Source organism: Schistocerca piceifrons, chromosome 1, assembly GCF_021461385.2.
Source record: "Schistocerca piceifrons isolate TAMUIC-IGC-003096 chromosome 1, iqSchPice1.1, whole genome shotgun sequence".
In the NCBI taxonomy this organism is placed as follows: domain Eukaryota; kingdom Metazoa; phylum Arthropoda; class Insecta; order Orthoptera; family Acrididae; genus Schistocerca; species Schistocerca piceifrons.
This window is the reverse complement of record NC_060138.1, coordinates 513,500,112-513,518,087: the sequence shown is the minus strand read 5'-3', so window position 1 is coordinate 513,518,087 and position 17,976 is coordinate 513,500,112. Positions and strand designations below refer to the sequence as shown.

At 40.8% G+C, this 17,976-nt stretch overlaps 1 protein-coding gene across 2 annotated transcripts in view; it reads right to left on the bottom strand.

Moving 5' to 3' along the window:
• The window catches only part of LOC124797560 (inter-alpha-trypsin inhibitor heavy chain H4-like), a 127,425-nt gene that overhangs the window by 11,620 nt on the left and 97,829 nt on the right, over positions 1-17,976 (bottom strand). For both annotated transcript variants that reach the window (XM_047260795.1, XM_047260796.1), the window contains one exon: positions 168-239. In XM_047260795.1, the coding sequence (XP_047116751.1) occupies positions 168-239 (72 nt within the window). The remainder of the gene's footprint in view (positions 1-167; positions 240-17,976) is intronic.

Genomic DNA, 17,976 nt, shown 5'->3' with positions numbered 1-17,976 from the left:
ACAGGTGCTTTGAAAAAGAAAAAAAGGTTTCTTCACAGGCTTCTCCAACGACTGGTCACGTTAATACCAATGGATGGTACACGCACGTTTTCTAGCATCTTCGGTCCGCGCAATTTGACTCATGCCTTTCGTTTCTGTGTAATTGGAATTGTTAACATTTTACTCACCGGCAGAAGCCACAGCACCAGGTGGAAAACTTGTGGTTGAGTATAAAGGCTCGTCTGCTTCCTCAAACCTGTCTGCAAAACAAAATCAGACAACATTCACGCAAATCTGAACATTAAATTAAACATACAACAATAGTTGTTTGTACCCTTAGAAACTACAAAGATTTTTCATGTTGTTGCCAGCAAAAGTGTTACATTTCCTCTATAATAACGAATTTAGACAGAGACACATACAGGTACACTTACCCTGCCAAAGTGTGATGCTAAAATCATCAAATACGCGGAATGTATAAGGAATGCATTATCCCACCACACTGTAACATTATAGCAAGTGAACATACACCTAGTCTATTTTAACGCCACTTGTAACTGCAGGTGTTTCACTGATTCTGACAATATGCCGAGAATTTGGAATTTGAGTGAATCAGATATACGGATACACATGCAATCTGCCCCAATTAAACGATTTTAAACTGTGCAGCATCTTCGACTGAATGAAAGAAACTTTTCATAACGTCTCTTAAAATGAATTCGTAACATTACAGTTTAGCTCATATTCGCGATATATTCTTTAATTGAAATCTATTACGCTACACTTCAAAAAATTTACGCCTTTGGCACTTATCCACATAATAAAGATTTCTGTTTGTGGTATCCATGGGATACGATTCATACAATGTAATACAAAATAACATAATTTTGATTCTTGAACATCGTATTAGTTTCATCGTGAGTGAAATTATTAGATTGCAATTCTTTTTCAGGATGTTGGGAAGCTCCACTGTGGCTAAGAAAAGGACTGACATTTCTTGGATCACTGGGCCTGTTTATGTGATAGTTTCATACTAAATTGTCAGGAATTATGCTACTTTTGAAAATGAGGATTAGAAAAGGAGGTGTTGCACAGAATTCACCGGTTCTTGGACTTACGAAAAAACTGTGATGAAAATTTACACTAACAAAATGGTTCAAATGGCTCTGAGCACTATGGGACTCAACTGCTGAGGTCATTAGTCCCCTAGAACTTAGAACTAGTTAAACCTAACTAACCTAAGGCCATCACAAACATCCATGCCCGAGGCAGGATTCGAACCTGGGACCGTAGCGGTCTTGCGGTTCCAGACTGCAGCGCCTTTAACCGCACGGCCACTTCGGCCGGCTTACACTAACAGACAACGTCCTCATCATCAACATTATCATGATCATCATAAACTTCCTTTCAACAATTATGCTGTTGCCTGTTCCGAACCCACAGAAAAAAATCATTCCTATGTTTCCCGAGATCTTCCAATATCTCTCTTCCCATTCGGTTTGCATTTCAGGATCTTCTGGGGAATTCTGTGACCTGACATTCACATGAGGTGTCTCCAATTTTCACGATACTTTGGAATTTTTTCTTTCAAAACAAAAATATTTAATTCTGCTCTAATGTCGTCATTTCTAATCATGTCTCTTGTCGTGCAGTATTTTGACCTCAATAGGAATCTCTGCCGTACGAAATTTATTTTCTTGTTTTTTCGTGGTAAACAAGCTTTTGCTTCCATCGGCCATCACATCAACAGCCATCTCTTTATGAAATTTTATGGTGCTCTCTTTATGTAGTTTTTGGCCCAACGTTCTGCTAACAGTAACGCAGATAACTTGGAATTTGAGACCTGAGTTTCTCCTGGCGTATACAACTTTCAAATAACTTCCGGGAATTCAGCCAGGTAACACTTTCAGCGACCGCCGACACTTCGGCGGGAGAAAATGGCGGGGTGTTCTCCCGCCGAAGTGTCGGCGGTCGCTGAAAGTGTTACCTGGCTGAATTCCCGGAAGTTATTTGGAACTTGGAATTTGTGTATTTTATTTTCAGTGGCAGAGTCAAAATCACAACCTAAATATAAGATTTGAGAGGTTTGTTCTAAAACTGAGTTATTTAAAACAATTTTAGATCTGACTGGATAATTCCTTGGAATGGCATCATTTTCATTTTGTTGCTAGAAATTTTTCACTAATTTTTAACTATGTTTTTATTAATAGACATTATAGGAAAAATTCTGAGTAAATATACATCTAAATATTTTCTGTGCAGTTAAAATTTTAGAATTACAACGTACAAGACACCCTCTACCGTTCCTGGGCCATTTCTGTTATTATCGCGATGGCCATTGCTCCCAATTCAAATATAAAGAAAAAGTTATTGATTTAAATTTTATGAAAATATTTCGCCTTTACTTGAGTGAGTTTCATCCTAACGAGCTTATCATGTCCCTAACGCTCTCTCCCGGATACGTCCGCGAAACTGCAGTAACAATATTGAGGGAACCGGTTTCCAGTGCCTAATTTCCAAATACCTTCTACCCCCAATGTACAGCTCCCTTGAAGAACGCCAACAGTAGCTTAATAGTAACATACATGGGCAGTTACTTTCCCCTGAGTCTGTTCCTGAATGGAAACGAAAGCATGTTAAAAATGTGTTACCATGAAGCGTCAAACTTGTTATGCACTGCATCTTAGACATACAGAGAGAGAGAGAGAGAGAGAGAGAGAGAGAGAGAGAGGCAGGGGACCGGAGAAATTTATTTTAAGGGCATAATTATTAGAAACTAAACTAAATCTCAGTTAAACCTAAATTAATTTCAATTCTCGACATTTTATAACGATTACTGTCACTAATAATGCTTTATAATTTTCCATGCGTCGTGGAATTAGGTACCAAACACACATTCTTTTGTCTTTTGATGAAGTAAGTTGTCATCTGACGAAGAGAAACCAGACACTTCCAATTTACGTTTTTACATCCTAGCCGAGCAAACAATGGAATCAATTACATCGGTCAAATATTCTTTGGACTCCATACGAAGCGATTTCGTGTGGAACGACCGCGTGGATCTAGTTGTACCGGCAATGGGACGCTCACGAATAATAATAAAGAAGTGGACGTATTCTGGGAATAAGATGGCACACAAAGCTAACACAACGATTGCTGAGTTAATCCATCTTCGTGGGATACTTACCATCTTGAATTAACAAAAGAGGTAGAGAAAACTCAGAGAAGAGCCTAATATTTTTCTCTATTAAGTCAATCGGAGAGCATCACAGTAATTTTCAACTTTCTCTAATGGGAGACTCCAAAAGAAAGAACTTGTGCATCTTATGAATCTTACTAATAAAACTCTGTACGTTGGCTTGCAGAATACCGGTGTAGATCCAGATGTAGGTAAGACCCAGCTTGTTTCATCTTTTAGTAGTACATATATCAATACAGATTACAGTCTTCACTAAGTACTACTTCTGATCTCGGAAATACAGTAACTGAAAAACGAATGCGTTTCCCATCATGTACATTTCATGTGCTTTGGCTATTATTTTTCTTTTGAGTCAAATAATAATAAAAAAAAACACTAACATGCAAGTCACACGAAACAGGAGGGTGGAAGAAGAGTGGGGATGGATGCAAAGGCCTGGGGCCCGCTGTAAAACGGAATCTGATGACATTCTTGTGAATCTGAACATAAAATCACACATGCGTCAATAAATGTTTATATCCTTAGAAACTAAGGATTTTTCGGACGCTGTTACTAACATAACTCTTGAAATTTCTCCGCCCTAGAAATATTGTAACACCTGTGTATCGATATTTCTATGTCGGTTTGCAGTATTGCTTATGTAGAATGTTGTATCTGTCATGGAAATTCTTTGACTATGTAATGACGCGCAAGTGGCAACTCGTCCTTCGTGAAGGGTACGGAGTCTGGGCCGAGCAGTGCTGTGGTTAACATCTCGCTAGCAGTAGCGGATCATTATGGCACATATTCTTGGATTTTGAGACCAAAGGAGCTTAAGAGCAGTATGTACGGGTCTCAGATACTGCATTTGGTGATACTATTATCATTGAATGGTTTTTGGCCCTGCAAAAATATAATTCGGACGCTATGAAGATCTGTAACAGGGCGAGCCAACAGTACTGCCATGACTGCACCGCCGCCATGTTAACAACCACTGCAAATTACGCCACCAGTGCCACCAGCCTTCCACTAATTTGTTTATATTTGACACTCTGTAAATGGACTAAGGTATTTGCGAAATTCGTTTGATTGTAACAATAATCGTGGCTTTTCTAAAAATCTTTCACCTATAATTATCCAAAATCACAAACATGGACAGGAATCCTATCCTAGTGAATTTAATTCCGAGTGAAAAGACTTGTTCGGCAGATGTAAAAATATTTGTGATTGCTTTCTAATATGTGGAGCTACAGTGTAGAAAGTTCAGTTTTATAGTTTGAGAAATACTCCACTTCCAGTGAATTTTTAAATCAATCTGCAGTCATTTTCTTAAACAATTTGCCTTACTTGAAAAGCTGCCTGAAAATAGCAAAGTTGTTAGTTAAAAGAACAATGATATTGATGTGACGTGAAGAAGATTATTAATTGTTGCGTTTATGCAGAATTACAAAGTTTTATCAGTGCTCATTTCGTGAGAAAGTTTTCGAAACTGAATTTAATGTTGTCATGGCATTTTCACGGCAACGACCTTGCCGCAGTGGATAGACCGGTTCCCGTCAGTTCACCGAAGTTAAGCGCTGTCGGGCGTGGTCGGCACTTGGATGGGTGACCATCCAGGCCGCCATGCGCTGTTGCCATTTATCGGGGTGCACTCAGCCTCTTGATGCCAAATGAGGAGTTACTTGACCGAATACTAGCGGCTTCTGTCAAGAATACCATCATAACGACCGGGAGAGCAGTGTGCTGACCCTAAGCCCCTCCTAACAGCAGCGTCCACTGAGAATGACATGGCGGTCGGATGGTCCCGGTAGGTCACTCATGGCCTGAAGACAGAGTGCTTTGAGTGCTTGGCATTTGCACAGCCAACCATATTTTGAGTAGGTTAAAAGACTGCTGATCAAAGCACGTTTGTTATTTAAAGAGTTTGTTGTGCTTTATTTAATTAATAATTATTTATGACAAAACTTACCATTTTTCATTCATACTTATGTAGTTTTGTTAATGAGTAAGGTTCTTCAAACTATGAAAGTTTAAGTTTCCTCATGTACTAGGCTAGTTAGTTAATCAAGCAAAGCAAAGCAAAGGGTCTTTCAGAGCCAGTGTAGTTACATTTGCATTGTGTTTCATTGCTTCAAACTGAGCTTAAGAAAGAAATATTTTTTGTGTTAGCTATTTTATTGTAAGTTGGTTAATGCACAGGCATAGAGACCCTGCAGTAAGCAATGATGTCATAGAGTATGATCATTAATAGCCCCCTGATTTAAGCCAGAATCATTTCAACCCCTTCTCTGTTTAGTATTGCTATTAGTTTCATGTGTGTCGGTGATTGGTTCTATAAACTGCTGCGTCTAGTTCATTTAAGGCTCGTGTCGTTGAGAGACATATGTTATGGTTTTCTATCCCTTTGGTCATTTGTTTGTCTGACTTTCCAGTTAGTAGTGCATTTATCTGCAAGGTTAGGGTACTGTGTAGTAGTGTGAACAAATATAGAGTTCAGTGCGTGTGTGCCAAGGAAGGTTAAGTTAGCCTTTGCAGTGCTTTCTGCTTTATTATATTTCTTGACACAAGAACGCCTACTTAGGCTGGCGAACGATATTAGTACGTAATATTACAACAGGCTTTTGAGTGCTGGAGCGGTTCGGAAACGAATCCCAGTATGGTTGTTCTGTTCTCATTAGGTTATCTCACGGTCACAACCTTCCTCAAAAATTCCTCGCAGAGATTTAACGTTAGCATCTACTGCCGTTTGAGGTGGTCGGTGTTACCGTTACAATATATACAGAAAACGTATGCAGTACCACGTCCCTGTAAATACACAGAAAAATGATGTACACTCTTTGACATAAAACTCGACCGGCAGCCGGCCGCTTCACAGGCTAAGCCCGCGCCGATCGCGACATGGGACAAAACAACTGGCCAACTCGCTAATTCTCTAAGTCCGGTTATCTGCGCAATCTGGCAACAATGTAGACTGCAGAACTTCCTGGAGGAAAACTTGTTCCATGATAGAAAAACCCTACGCTGATTACGCCTGTGGTCTAGCGGTAGCGGTAGCGTGCGTTGTTTCTGTTCATAATGTCAGTTGATCGAGAGCAGCTGGCGTAAATTTTTTTTATAGCCTCTTCTGTGTGAATGCTGGAGACGTGAATGTAATGGTAGCGCAGATTCAATCTATTTCGCTTTCTGACACACCGATATCAAAATTTTATCCAGTAACGATTTTGCGGCAGATTTCCTGCAGACTGTCCTCCTGTGGACGCCGTATGCGCCAAAGCTCCGGAATCCACTGGCTGGCTACCGGCAGCGGCCGTGGCGACAGCAGCGGCGCTGCACTCCCCCGTTCTTTATCGAAAACGCCTGCTACCGCTCATCGCTTATGATGATTTAAAACGCTTTATTATTAAATGTTGCTCCACAGAAAATTTCTACAATTTCCATTCACACTCAAAAGCCACGGAGACAGACGCCCTGATTAGTAGGCGGGTATTATTTTACATTAATCGGCAAGAGCTGAGTATGGCCCGAAATAGACTGGGACGAAATTAAACCACCTCGCTACATTCGATGAATTTATAAATGCTTCATACCTCGTTTCTTTTCCTTTCAAACTCAATTATTTGTGCAACATTTGGTCAATGTTCGGATGTTTTCGTCAAGCTAGAGTGAGCGTCTGTGGTGTAAAGTGTATTACAGTTCTTGTTTCATTCCTTATGGTAAGTCTATGCGATAAACTGTGTGAATACTTTGCAATGCATGCTCTGTAGCAGTGCAGGAACACTGCACATTTGGAGTTCCATGTATGGGTTCATGAAGTATTTAATGTTGATCGGAAGTGATAGTTAAGGTCATCAGATTTAAATCAGAAAAACTTGTCGTTTTGGAGGTTCCAGAGAACGGAAAGGAATTGCTAACGCCGGTGTTAGAAAACGTCTACAGTTAAATGCTATTACAAAAATTTAGAAGAAGGGAACTATATTAATCAACATGTGCACTTCATAAACAACCTCCTGACATGTTAGACCTATATGACGAACAAAGCTCAAATTTATATCGTTGACAGTCGGTTTGAATCTTTTCAGGATCTATTTTACAGTGAAGCACCTTGGCATTTGCAAAGCAGACATCCTTGATATTAACTTAATTTACTAAGTCGAAATCGGACGAAGATTAATGTTTAAAGGCATTCTTCGGATTTCGTATAAGGAATTTTTACTAGCAGTTTGCAACTCCATTAATTAAAATGGAAAATAAAAGGTTGTAGTCAGTGGCTTCCACCGAGATTGGAACTGCTATGTCATATAGTACGAGCACCGCAACGCACAAGGGAACATCTTTTCTTTCTCAATTTTGCTTTTTTTCTTTTACTTTTTTTTACGATTACCCCTTTTTTCTCTCTTATTTTAAAGCCCCTTAGGAAAATGGCACTAAAAATAGAAACTAAGTGCCACCGCCACTTTTCATCCTGTAACAAAAAAAAAAAAAAAAATCTGGTCCACTTCAGGCGTTGGCTCCTGACTAAACCTACCCCAGAGAGCTGCCTATATACCAGGGGAAATATGGGAATTCAAGGTTAGGACTATCCTTGCAAACAAAGCAAAATCTTCCTTTTTCTGAATTTTACATTTATTTTCATTTGTTTTTTGTATATTTTTGTTGTGTAATTGATCAGACGCCTTCTGCGCCCCGCTGGTAATATGTTGAGACACGTCTTCTCGAAATTGATGTGTTCCGTTCAATAGTTCAGAAATGTTCATTGGTTCAAACAGGAAACCTTCTTCACTCTTGGCTTAACACATTCCAGCTGCGAGGCGGGTCGTGGAAAGCACTCCCAGGGAAGTTCGAGAAAATTTGTCTGTATTTTGGGTGACGGACAACGACGTAATGACGGTCGTTGAGGTATGTCCAAAAATCGAGTACAGAGTCTACAGTTTGTCCAAATAGGTAGTGAATGGCATGTCCGCGAATCCAATTCACAGCATTGGTCTTTGTCCGAGGAAAATAGTCACGTCCCGGAACTAATAATGAAAGGGGAGTATTCCGAATCAGAATGTCCCGCGTTAGAAAAGCCACAATACGACGAATAACCTCTGAGCTAACGACACATTGGCGACAACAGACGGACTATAGTCACTGCGATTTTGCCTGAGCCTCAAAACGCAACCTTAAAACACACAAACAGGTGTTACTTATGTGGAGAACGCCGTTCTTGGAGTCCAGAAATTAAATATACTTTCTAAGTGACTCATCTTACAGTGGATTATATCGTACGAGTCTTCGATGTGGAAAACGAATGTCAAGTGAATTTAGCGAGGTAATGCTGGCCTACACCCGGGAATAAATGCACTATCACAGTGTTGACAAATACTTGCTACGACGCTGCCATTTCTCGGCTCTCTTACGAGGCAGCTCTTCAGCGAAATGTTTGCCGTGATTCTCCGATACGGTTCTTCAGAGTGGAGACGCGCGCGCACATTTGGTTTTTATGCGGCGTTCTCCCCTGATGGTTTCTGACGTCGCCTTGTGGGCTATGTATACATTTGAGACATTCAATTATCATTAATACAGAATGATAGAAGTTTCAGCTTCCGGCGTGGAAGAAGGCTGTTGACGCCGACATTATATCATTTCAACGTAGGGAAAGCAAAACGGGTCATTCAATGTTTCTCATTCAACATAAAGCATGTGAGATAATTTTCCGTAACGTTCATAATCATCTAAAAATACAAACGAAGTAAAAATACATCGGAAGCTTATTCGAATTGAATATAATGTAAGATACCAAACGCTTTGCACCTCGATGTCGAAAGAAGAGGCAAAGCGGGATGTTACTTTCGTTAACACGAAAGATATGCCGCACATATTGATAACGAGGAAGTCTGCGTCTTCATACGTTTCCTCCTGGAAATATGTATGCTCTATTATATACTAAGTAGCCTGATCATTGTTTCAGTGATGTTATCCTCTTGTTTGACCCCGTAACGATGAACAGATTTCAAATGCATGTCTCTGCATGAAAGTAGCTGTTCGAACCCTTCCTGGGTTGTTTTTTGTGTTTTATTGCTTGAAATTCCTGAAGCAGACCACTGTTCCTTCCCACCTCGTGGGTTAGGTCTCAAAACTAAACCGCTTTTTATCCAATGGCATAATTTATTGAGACAGCATCAGCACAAGACTATCAAACAAAGCCTTCCATTTACAGTTGCAACACTCTAACCAGGACTGACCGAAGTGTAATCCACGGTCATCGTCCGAAATTAGCAGCTGTCTGCTACTGTGGCAAAATCCGTACTACACTTTCGATTCCGCAGCACCATTTTATCTGGTAACACTGTGTAGTTGCAGAGTTGTGCCAGCATGTCTGCCCTCACACTGTCAACTTTATGTATCTCACTTCTCCTGTAGCGTTGATCACAAGGAGCAGAAGTAAATGAGTGTATTCTGCATGACGTAACATTCAGTATTCCCTTCATTCATAGCCACTCTTCATGTGCACCGATACTAAATAGGGATGTAAAAACTCTTGAAAGTGAGAGAATGACAATAATAATCGTAACAAGAACAAGCAGATAATGAATGATGTTTATTCCAACGCAGAACGAGAATGGCTTTAAATATAAAAATCTATATCTATATCCATATCTATTGATCTTTGAGTTGGCACAATGCAAATATATTCTTAGCATTTAGTTACTGAATTTAGTTCTGGATGTTTGCAGAGAAAAGGAAAAGTCGGTACTCCTCACTAGTGTAATATAATGTGAACCAGCAACTACCCTTTCCTTAGAACACGACTCAAGCAGGTCCCCAAGTAGGTACCAAAGCACAGCTGCATTCTGTTCCCTGGCATTGTTCTGATGACGGTTAATGCAGATAGTCCCGATTATGAAATACAAAACGTATTGCAGATTAGTTCCTAGGATAGTAACATTAAATTTGCGTTGTAGACGGCACATGAACGTGACGACTATCCATATTACTCATCAATATAAAAAGACAATATTATGGGTATTTAGCAGGATTACTCAAAATGAATTCTGAAATTGGGTGACTGACTGCACAGGTGCTAAACGTCGTCAAGAGTATACGATGTCCTAATCGCATTAGGAATATGAAGATCGTCTTCGACGGCTCGCAACTTTCACATTGCTATCTCCACCCTACTCCAGACAGCCCTCGGTGGAGTTGCACTACGTTGCCGATGTAATGGAAGGCCTTCAAACCGACAACAGACCACATATTGAAAAATACAAGCGAATTCTCTTGCAGCGTAAACTTATTGTAACTAATCTAAAAGTTATTGGAGAGGAACATTGTCCTATTCAAAAAAAGTAAAATGTTACACACTGGCCGGCCGCGGTGGCCATACGGTTCTAGGCGCTGCAGTCCGGAACCGCGGGACTGGGACTGCTACGGTCGCAGGTTCGAATCCTGCCTCGGATGTGTGTGATGTCCTTAGGTTAATTAGGTTTAATTAGTGCTAAGTTCTAGGCGATTGATGACCTCAGAAGTTAAGTCGCATAGTGCTCAGAGCCATTCTAATCGCTCCTTGGTACAGTCGTTTGACTGTTGAAAATGGATCCAACAAGTCACCACTAGAAAACACTGCTCTGTATCGCAATAACTCAAGATCTAAAGTAATACCACGATACTACAAATATCAGGGAACACCTTATCACAGATAAGACTGTCCTTAAGGCTTGTAAGCTCACATTTATTACAATAAATGACATACCTGAAACGTTAGCGCTCTCATTATTACGTCAGATTGGTAATGCACGTAGTAAGTTCGTCGTATTCATGATTTCCTCTTCAAAGTAACATACCGTACTTATTATTTAAAACAAAATGACATTAAAAATTTAAGTTATTCAGGAGCAGCTAGTTGAGGATATGTATGAACTTCAAATGACACGACGAACCGTCTTGTTCCGTATATTTATTCAAACCCAACTTACGCAGACTAAGTAAAGATTTCGTGACTGACGGAAACTAACAGTCATTCCTGATTAGGCATACAGAGAGTGATATACCTCGATTTTAGACAGTAACGAACTACGAGAGATGTTAAATATTGCTTCTTCACAAGTAACTTACTTGGTTCAAAAATGGTTCAAATGGCTCTGAGCACTAAGGGACTTAACTACTGTGGTCATGAGTCCCCTAGAACTTAGAACTACTTAAAGCTAACTAACCTAAGGACATCACACACATCCATGCCCGAGGCAGGATTCGAACCTGCGACCGTAGCAGTCGCGCGGTTCCGGACTGCGCGCCTAGAACCGCTAGACCACCGCGGCCGGCAACTTACTTGAAATGCCGTCATTTAAAGCTTTGTGTTGGACACGGATTCGAACCCAGTACCTAATCGGATTGCTATCGAAGCACAGTCAAATGTGACATATCGGATTTTCGCGGCAGTAGCTAGATGTTTCAACTGAAATGACGAAACGAAACATTAATTTTTTCCTTCCCAGGCACCAACCCGGCATCTATCGCTGTTATATTCTAGAGAAAACGAACGTTAAATATGGGTTTGTTGCACCAGCAGTGACATGTGAGCATGTTTGATCTAGAAATAATATGACGGAGAGTTCAGCGCTCACTGGGAATAGAGCCCCACACATATAGTTGTTGACTACACACAAAGAGACATGAGCTACCGAATTATTCTCCACCAGCTGCTCAGAATAACATCTTGAACTTACAGTCATCTCGCAAATAGTTCTGTGTCTCACTGGGAGTTAAAAACGTCGGATATCGTTAGTTTTGACAACGAATGAAAATACATTAAAAATCAAAATAATTACCCACCAGCAGATAGGTGTTCTCATGCTAGAGCTTGATAATACATAATTAAATCTTTAGTGCCGGGCCAGGATTCGATCCCATTGTGGAGATGTTGAGGAATCTGCATTTTGAACAAACAACAAATTGTAGCCGAGCAGTATTGTCACGAAGGGATCAAATTCCGCGTTAAGGTCGGTCTGAGTTGCTTTCCCAGTTCAGAAACAATTTTATCGACATACAGAAGCTCAGATAAAAGATAGAATAAGTGTCACTTGAAATAAATAACTAGTATAGGGAGGGTTACTGGTGATAGAGTTTCTACATGTCGCCACTCCAGACTTTACTGTGGTTCAACCTACCGTCTTCTTCGTAGAGAAGGAATATCATCTTTAATGTGAATTTACAGACCACACTGCCATTATATCTTCTTCACTTGGTGTAGCCAGGAGAGAATGGAATCTGTCTCTCCCTGTCTGTCCACTACACGCAACAAGCGGCTACACGGGTAGCAGGGGTTGTGTGGCGTGGGCTGGGCGGTTTTTTTAGGTTAGATGGCCTTGGGCAAGTAGAGAAAGGGCAACAGCCTCAACGGGTGCAGGGCAAAGTCAGGACATGCGGGGACCAAGCAGCAATCGGTATTGTAATTGTAAACTGTCGAAGCTGCGTTGGTAAAGTACCGGAACTTCAAGCGCTGATAGAAAGCACCGAAGCCGAAATCGTTATAGGTACAGAAAGCTGGTTGAAGCCAGAGATAAATTCTGCCGAAATTTTTACAAGGGTACAGACGGTGTTTAGAAAGGATAGATTGCATGCAACCGGTGGTGGAGTGTTCGTCGCTGTTAGTAGTAGTTTATCCTGTAGTGAAATAGAAGTGGATAGTTCCTGTGAATTATTATGGGTAGAGGTTACACTCAACAACCGAGATAGGTTAATAATTGACTCCTTTTACCGACCTCCCCTCAGCAGCATTAGTGGCAGAACAACTGAGAGAAAATTTGGAATACATTTCACATAAACATTCCAGCATGTTATAGTCTTAGGTGGAGATTTCAATTTACCAGATATAGACTGGGGCACTCAGATGTTTAGGACGGGTGGTAGGGACAGAGCATCGAGTGACATTATACTGAGTGCACTATCCGAAAATTACCTGGAGCAATTAAACAGAGAACCGACTCGTGGAGATAACATCTTGGACCTACTGATAACAAACAGACCCGAACTTTTCGACTCTGTATGTACAGAACAGGGAATCAGTGATCATAAGGCCATTGCAGCATCCCTGAATATGGAAGTTAGTAGGAATATAAAAAAAGGGAGGAAGGTTTATCTGTTTAGCAAGAGTAATAGAAGGCAGATTTCAGACTACTTAACAGATCAAAGCGAAAATTTCTGTTCTGACACTGACAATGTTGAGTGTTTATGGAAAAAGTTCAAGGCAATCGTAAAATGCGTTTTAGACAGGTACGTGCCGAGTAAAACTGTGAGGGACGGGAAAAACCCACCGTGGTACAACAACAAAGTTAGGAAACTACTGCGAAAGCAAAGAGAGCTTCACTCTAAGTTTAAACGCAGCCAAAACCTCTCAGACAAACAGAAGCTAAACGATGTCAAAGTTAGCGTAAGGAGGGCTATGCGTGAAGCGTTCAGTGAATTCGAAAGTAAAATTCTATGTACCGACTTGACAGAAAATCCTAGGAAGTTCTGGTCTTACGTTAAATCAGTAAGTGCCTCGAAACAGCATATCCAGACACTCCGGGATGATGATGGCATTGAAACAGAGGATGACACGCGTAAAGCTGAAATACTAAACACCTTTTTCCAAAGCTGTTTCACAGAGGAAGACCGCACTGCAGTTCCTTCTCTAAATCCTCGCACAAACGAAAAAATGGCTGACATCGAAATAAGTGTCCAAGGAATAGAAAAGCAACTGGAATCACTCAAAAGAGGAAAGTCCACTGGATCTGACGGGATACCAATTCGATTCTACACAGAGTACGCGAAAGAACTTGTCCCCCTTCTAACAGCCGTGTACCGCAAGTCTCTAGAGGAACGGAAGGTTCCAAATGAGTGGAAAAGAGCACAGGTAGTCCCAGCCTTCAATAAGGGTCGTCGAGCAGATGCGCAAAACTATAGACCTATATCTCCGACGTCGATCTGTTGTAGAGTTTTAGAACATGTTTTTTGCTCGAGTATCATGTCGCTTTTGGAAACCCAGAATCTACTATGTAGGAATCAACATGGATTCCGGAAGCGGCGATCGTGTGAGACCCAACTCGCTTTATTTGTTCATGAGATCCAGAAAATATTAGATACAGGCTCCCAGGTAGATGCTATTTTTCTTGACTTCCGGAAGACGTTCGATACAGTTCCGCACTGTCGCCTGATAAACAAAGTAAGAGCCTACGGAATATCAGACCAGCTGTGTGGCTGGATTGAAGAGTTTTTAGCAAACAGAACATAGCATATTGTTATCAATGGAGAGACATCTACAGACGTCAAAGTAACCTCTGGCGTGCCACAGGGGAGTGTTATGGGAGCATTGCTTCTCACAATATATATAAATGACCTAGTAGATAGTGTCGGAAGTCCCATGAAGCTTTTCGCGGATGATGCTGTAGTATACACAGAAGTTGCAGCATTAGAAAATTGTAGCGAAATGCAGGAAGATCTGCAGCGGATAGGCACTTGGTGCAGGGAGTGGCAACTGACCCTTAACATAGACAAATGTAATGTATTGCGAATACATAGAAGGAAGGATCCTTTATTGTACGATTATATGATAGCGGAACAAACACTGGTAGCAGTTACTTCTGTAAAATATCTGGGAGTATGCGTGCGGAACGATTTGAAGTGGAATGATCATATAAAATTAATTGTTGGAAAGGCGGGTGCCAGGTTGAGATTCATTGGGAGAGCCCTTAGAAAATGTAGTCCATCAACAAAGGAGGTGGCTTACAAAACACTCGTTCGACCTATACTTGAGTATTGCTCATCAGTGTGGGATCCGTACCAGATCGGTCTGACGGAGGAGATAGAGAAGATCCAAAGAAGAGCGGCGCGTTTCGTCACAGGGTTATTTGGCAACCATGATAGCGTTACGGAGATGTTTAACAAACTCAAGTGGCAGACTCTGCAAGAGAGGCGCTCTGCATCGCGGTGTAGCTTGCCCGCCAGAATTCGAGAGGGTGCATTTCTGGATGAGGTATCGAATATATTGCTTCCCCCTACTTATTCCTCCCGAGGAGATCACGAATGTAAAATTAGAGAGATTAGAACGCGCACGGAGGCTTTCAGACAGTCGTTCTTCCCGCGAACCATACGCGACTGGAACAGGAAAGGGAGGTAATGACAGTGGCACGTAAAGTGCCATCCGCCACACACCGTTGGGTGGCTTGCGGAGTATAAATGTAGATGTAGATGTAGATGTAAAATCATTGACAGAAGTGGGAATCGAAACCCAGTGTTGGCAACACATGAACTGACATTAAAAATGAGCGTTAATTTTCACTAGCAGGTGGGTGTGCACTTGATAGAGCTTGAAATGAAATTATGAATATTTTTGTACTGGATCAGGGCTCAGACCCACATACTTACCTTTGGAGGAGATCTAGAGAAGATTGCAGTTTTGGGAAAAGGAACGAAATTATTGAACTATACTGTTACGAGAGATTCAGACCCTCGAAAGAGGAGATACGGATTCGAATCACAGTCCAGCACCAAATTTTTGAACGTCTCTAGTTCAATCAAGTACAAGTAAAATAAGAGCCCTGCCCCTTTAAATGGCCATTGGTTCATCAAACAAAATAAAATTTTTTAATGTAAGTAAGCTTACTGACGACTGTATTTCTGTTTGCCATGACTTCCGCTATGTCATTTCCCAACGTAAACCGGCTCTGCCCAGTTGGTAATGAAAGAACGTGATGTTTAATGCGGATTCTGGATTATAACGTCTTTCTCTTGAGGTTACCAGAGGTAAAATAAATCTTTTTGTGCCTCTTAAAAGTAAATGCCTGAACCCACGCATTGCACCTGTGATAGTTCGTTCCACCAGACCATTGTGGCCACATTTTCTAGCCCCTAGAGTGTGCTGTAACGGCTGATGTGCTTAGCTTACAAAATTAGTCACGGTCGAAAAAATGCGAGTCTATTAAATGGTTAAGTAGAAGCAAGCTTCTGATGCGGCGATTATGATATTCTCATGTCAGCAGGATGTAAAGATTCTTCTAGGCGTCATAACCTCGATTTGAAGCCTTTTTGAAATTTTCACTAATTCAGGAAATTTCTTAGTACCATAAAATCCACTGTGAAGTGTGATGTTGCCGGATAATTCGATTATTACTGTCATTATTACTATCATTTTATTCATACCGCTGATGGAACACGACCGTAGTCTTGAGGTAAAACGCGAGACCAGCTAAAATGACGTCTGGCGACCGAAAGCACATATCGACAAAATTTTTATCGCCCCTCTCCTCTCGGTGCTGAAGCTATGAGTGTAATTCATGCAAATCTACAATATCATATTAGCTGGTCTCGCGTTTTACCTCAAGACTACGGTCGTAGCCAAGAGTAATCTACTAAGACTGGAGTCAAGACTTTCTCTGGGAAGTGCCGCAGTCTACAATGTTGCCAGATCGAGCATATTGCCGGACATGGGATCCTGAGAGGAGCACGACTGTATAGCCCACCTTACGTGAACGACTCGGCGGTCATTTTTTTTGGTCTAAGACTGTATCTACAACACATATTGCACGCTGAAGACCCAGAAGAATTAAAAAACAAAAGTAGTTTATGAGAGCAACGTTAACTATAGCGTTAGAAGTATTCATAGTATTGTATACGTGTGTGTAAACGCCTCCCAATGGCCACTCAAGGAAGACAAGGATACACAGTCTAGCTCAAAATTATAAATACGCCTCAGTTTGTGGATGAACTCTGACTTAGGTTGATAATAATTTTGAATATTCAGCAGCACTGTACCCATTGGTATTAAACTCGTTTTCAACCAATGATTCCCACAGCTGCAGGAACACTACTTGTGATACCTCTTAGACAAAATACTTAAGCAGTGTTATCAGACGAAAAGATCACCCTGACACAAACTGTGGGAAGTTTGTTTTACAACCTTCGTACCTGGATAATGAGCTTTTTCCTATTTGAGATATCTGTGAACGTTGCTGCTTAAGACGATTTAAGCAGAAACTAAATTCCCTCAGCTTCGACAATGTTTAAGGAAATCGTCTTATCGCCACTAAATCGTGGTTTCTGAATTGTTTACCGGCCGTACTCTGCCGTATTTCGCCGGTTGGAAGGCAAAAGCTTACTGACAAATTTCACACAGAAATTACTGTTACAGTGTACTTACGGAGCCAAATGAGTGAATTGCGTAATTTCCGGTGAGAAAGAGCACTGACAAACAGTATTCACTACATTAGGTTACTTAATCTGATGTCACTCTGAGCTAGGATTTATGGTCAGCGACTAAGTGCAAGGTCAATGAGTCGGATGCGAGTTTTGCAACTGTGAAATACTTTCCTACATCACAGAAGCGAATATTAAATTTGAACTAATACTGCGAAAATTTTGTATTTGGATACTTAGAATGAATGTTATTCAATCTGTATATTGAGTAAGCAGTAAGGAAACAAAAGAAAAATTCGGAGTAGGTATTAAAATCCATGGAGAAGAAATAAAAACTTTAAGGTTCGCCGATGATATTGTAATTCTGTCAGAGACAGCAAAGGACTTGAAAGAGCAGTTGAACGGAATGGACAGTGTCTTGAAGGAAGGATATAAGATGAACATCAACAAAAGGAAAACGAGGATAATGGAATGTAGTCGAAGTAAGTCGGGTCATGCTGAGGTATTAGATTAGGAAATGAGACACTTAAAGTAGTAAAGGAGTTTTGCTATTTGGGGAGCAAAATAACTGATGATGGTCGAAGTAGAGAGGATATAAAATGTAGACCGGCAATGGCAAGGAAAGCGTTTCTGAAGAAGAGAAATTTTGTTAACATCGAGTACAGATT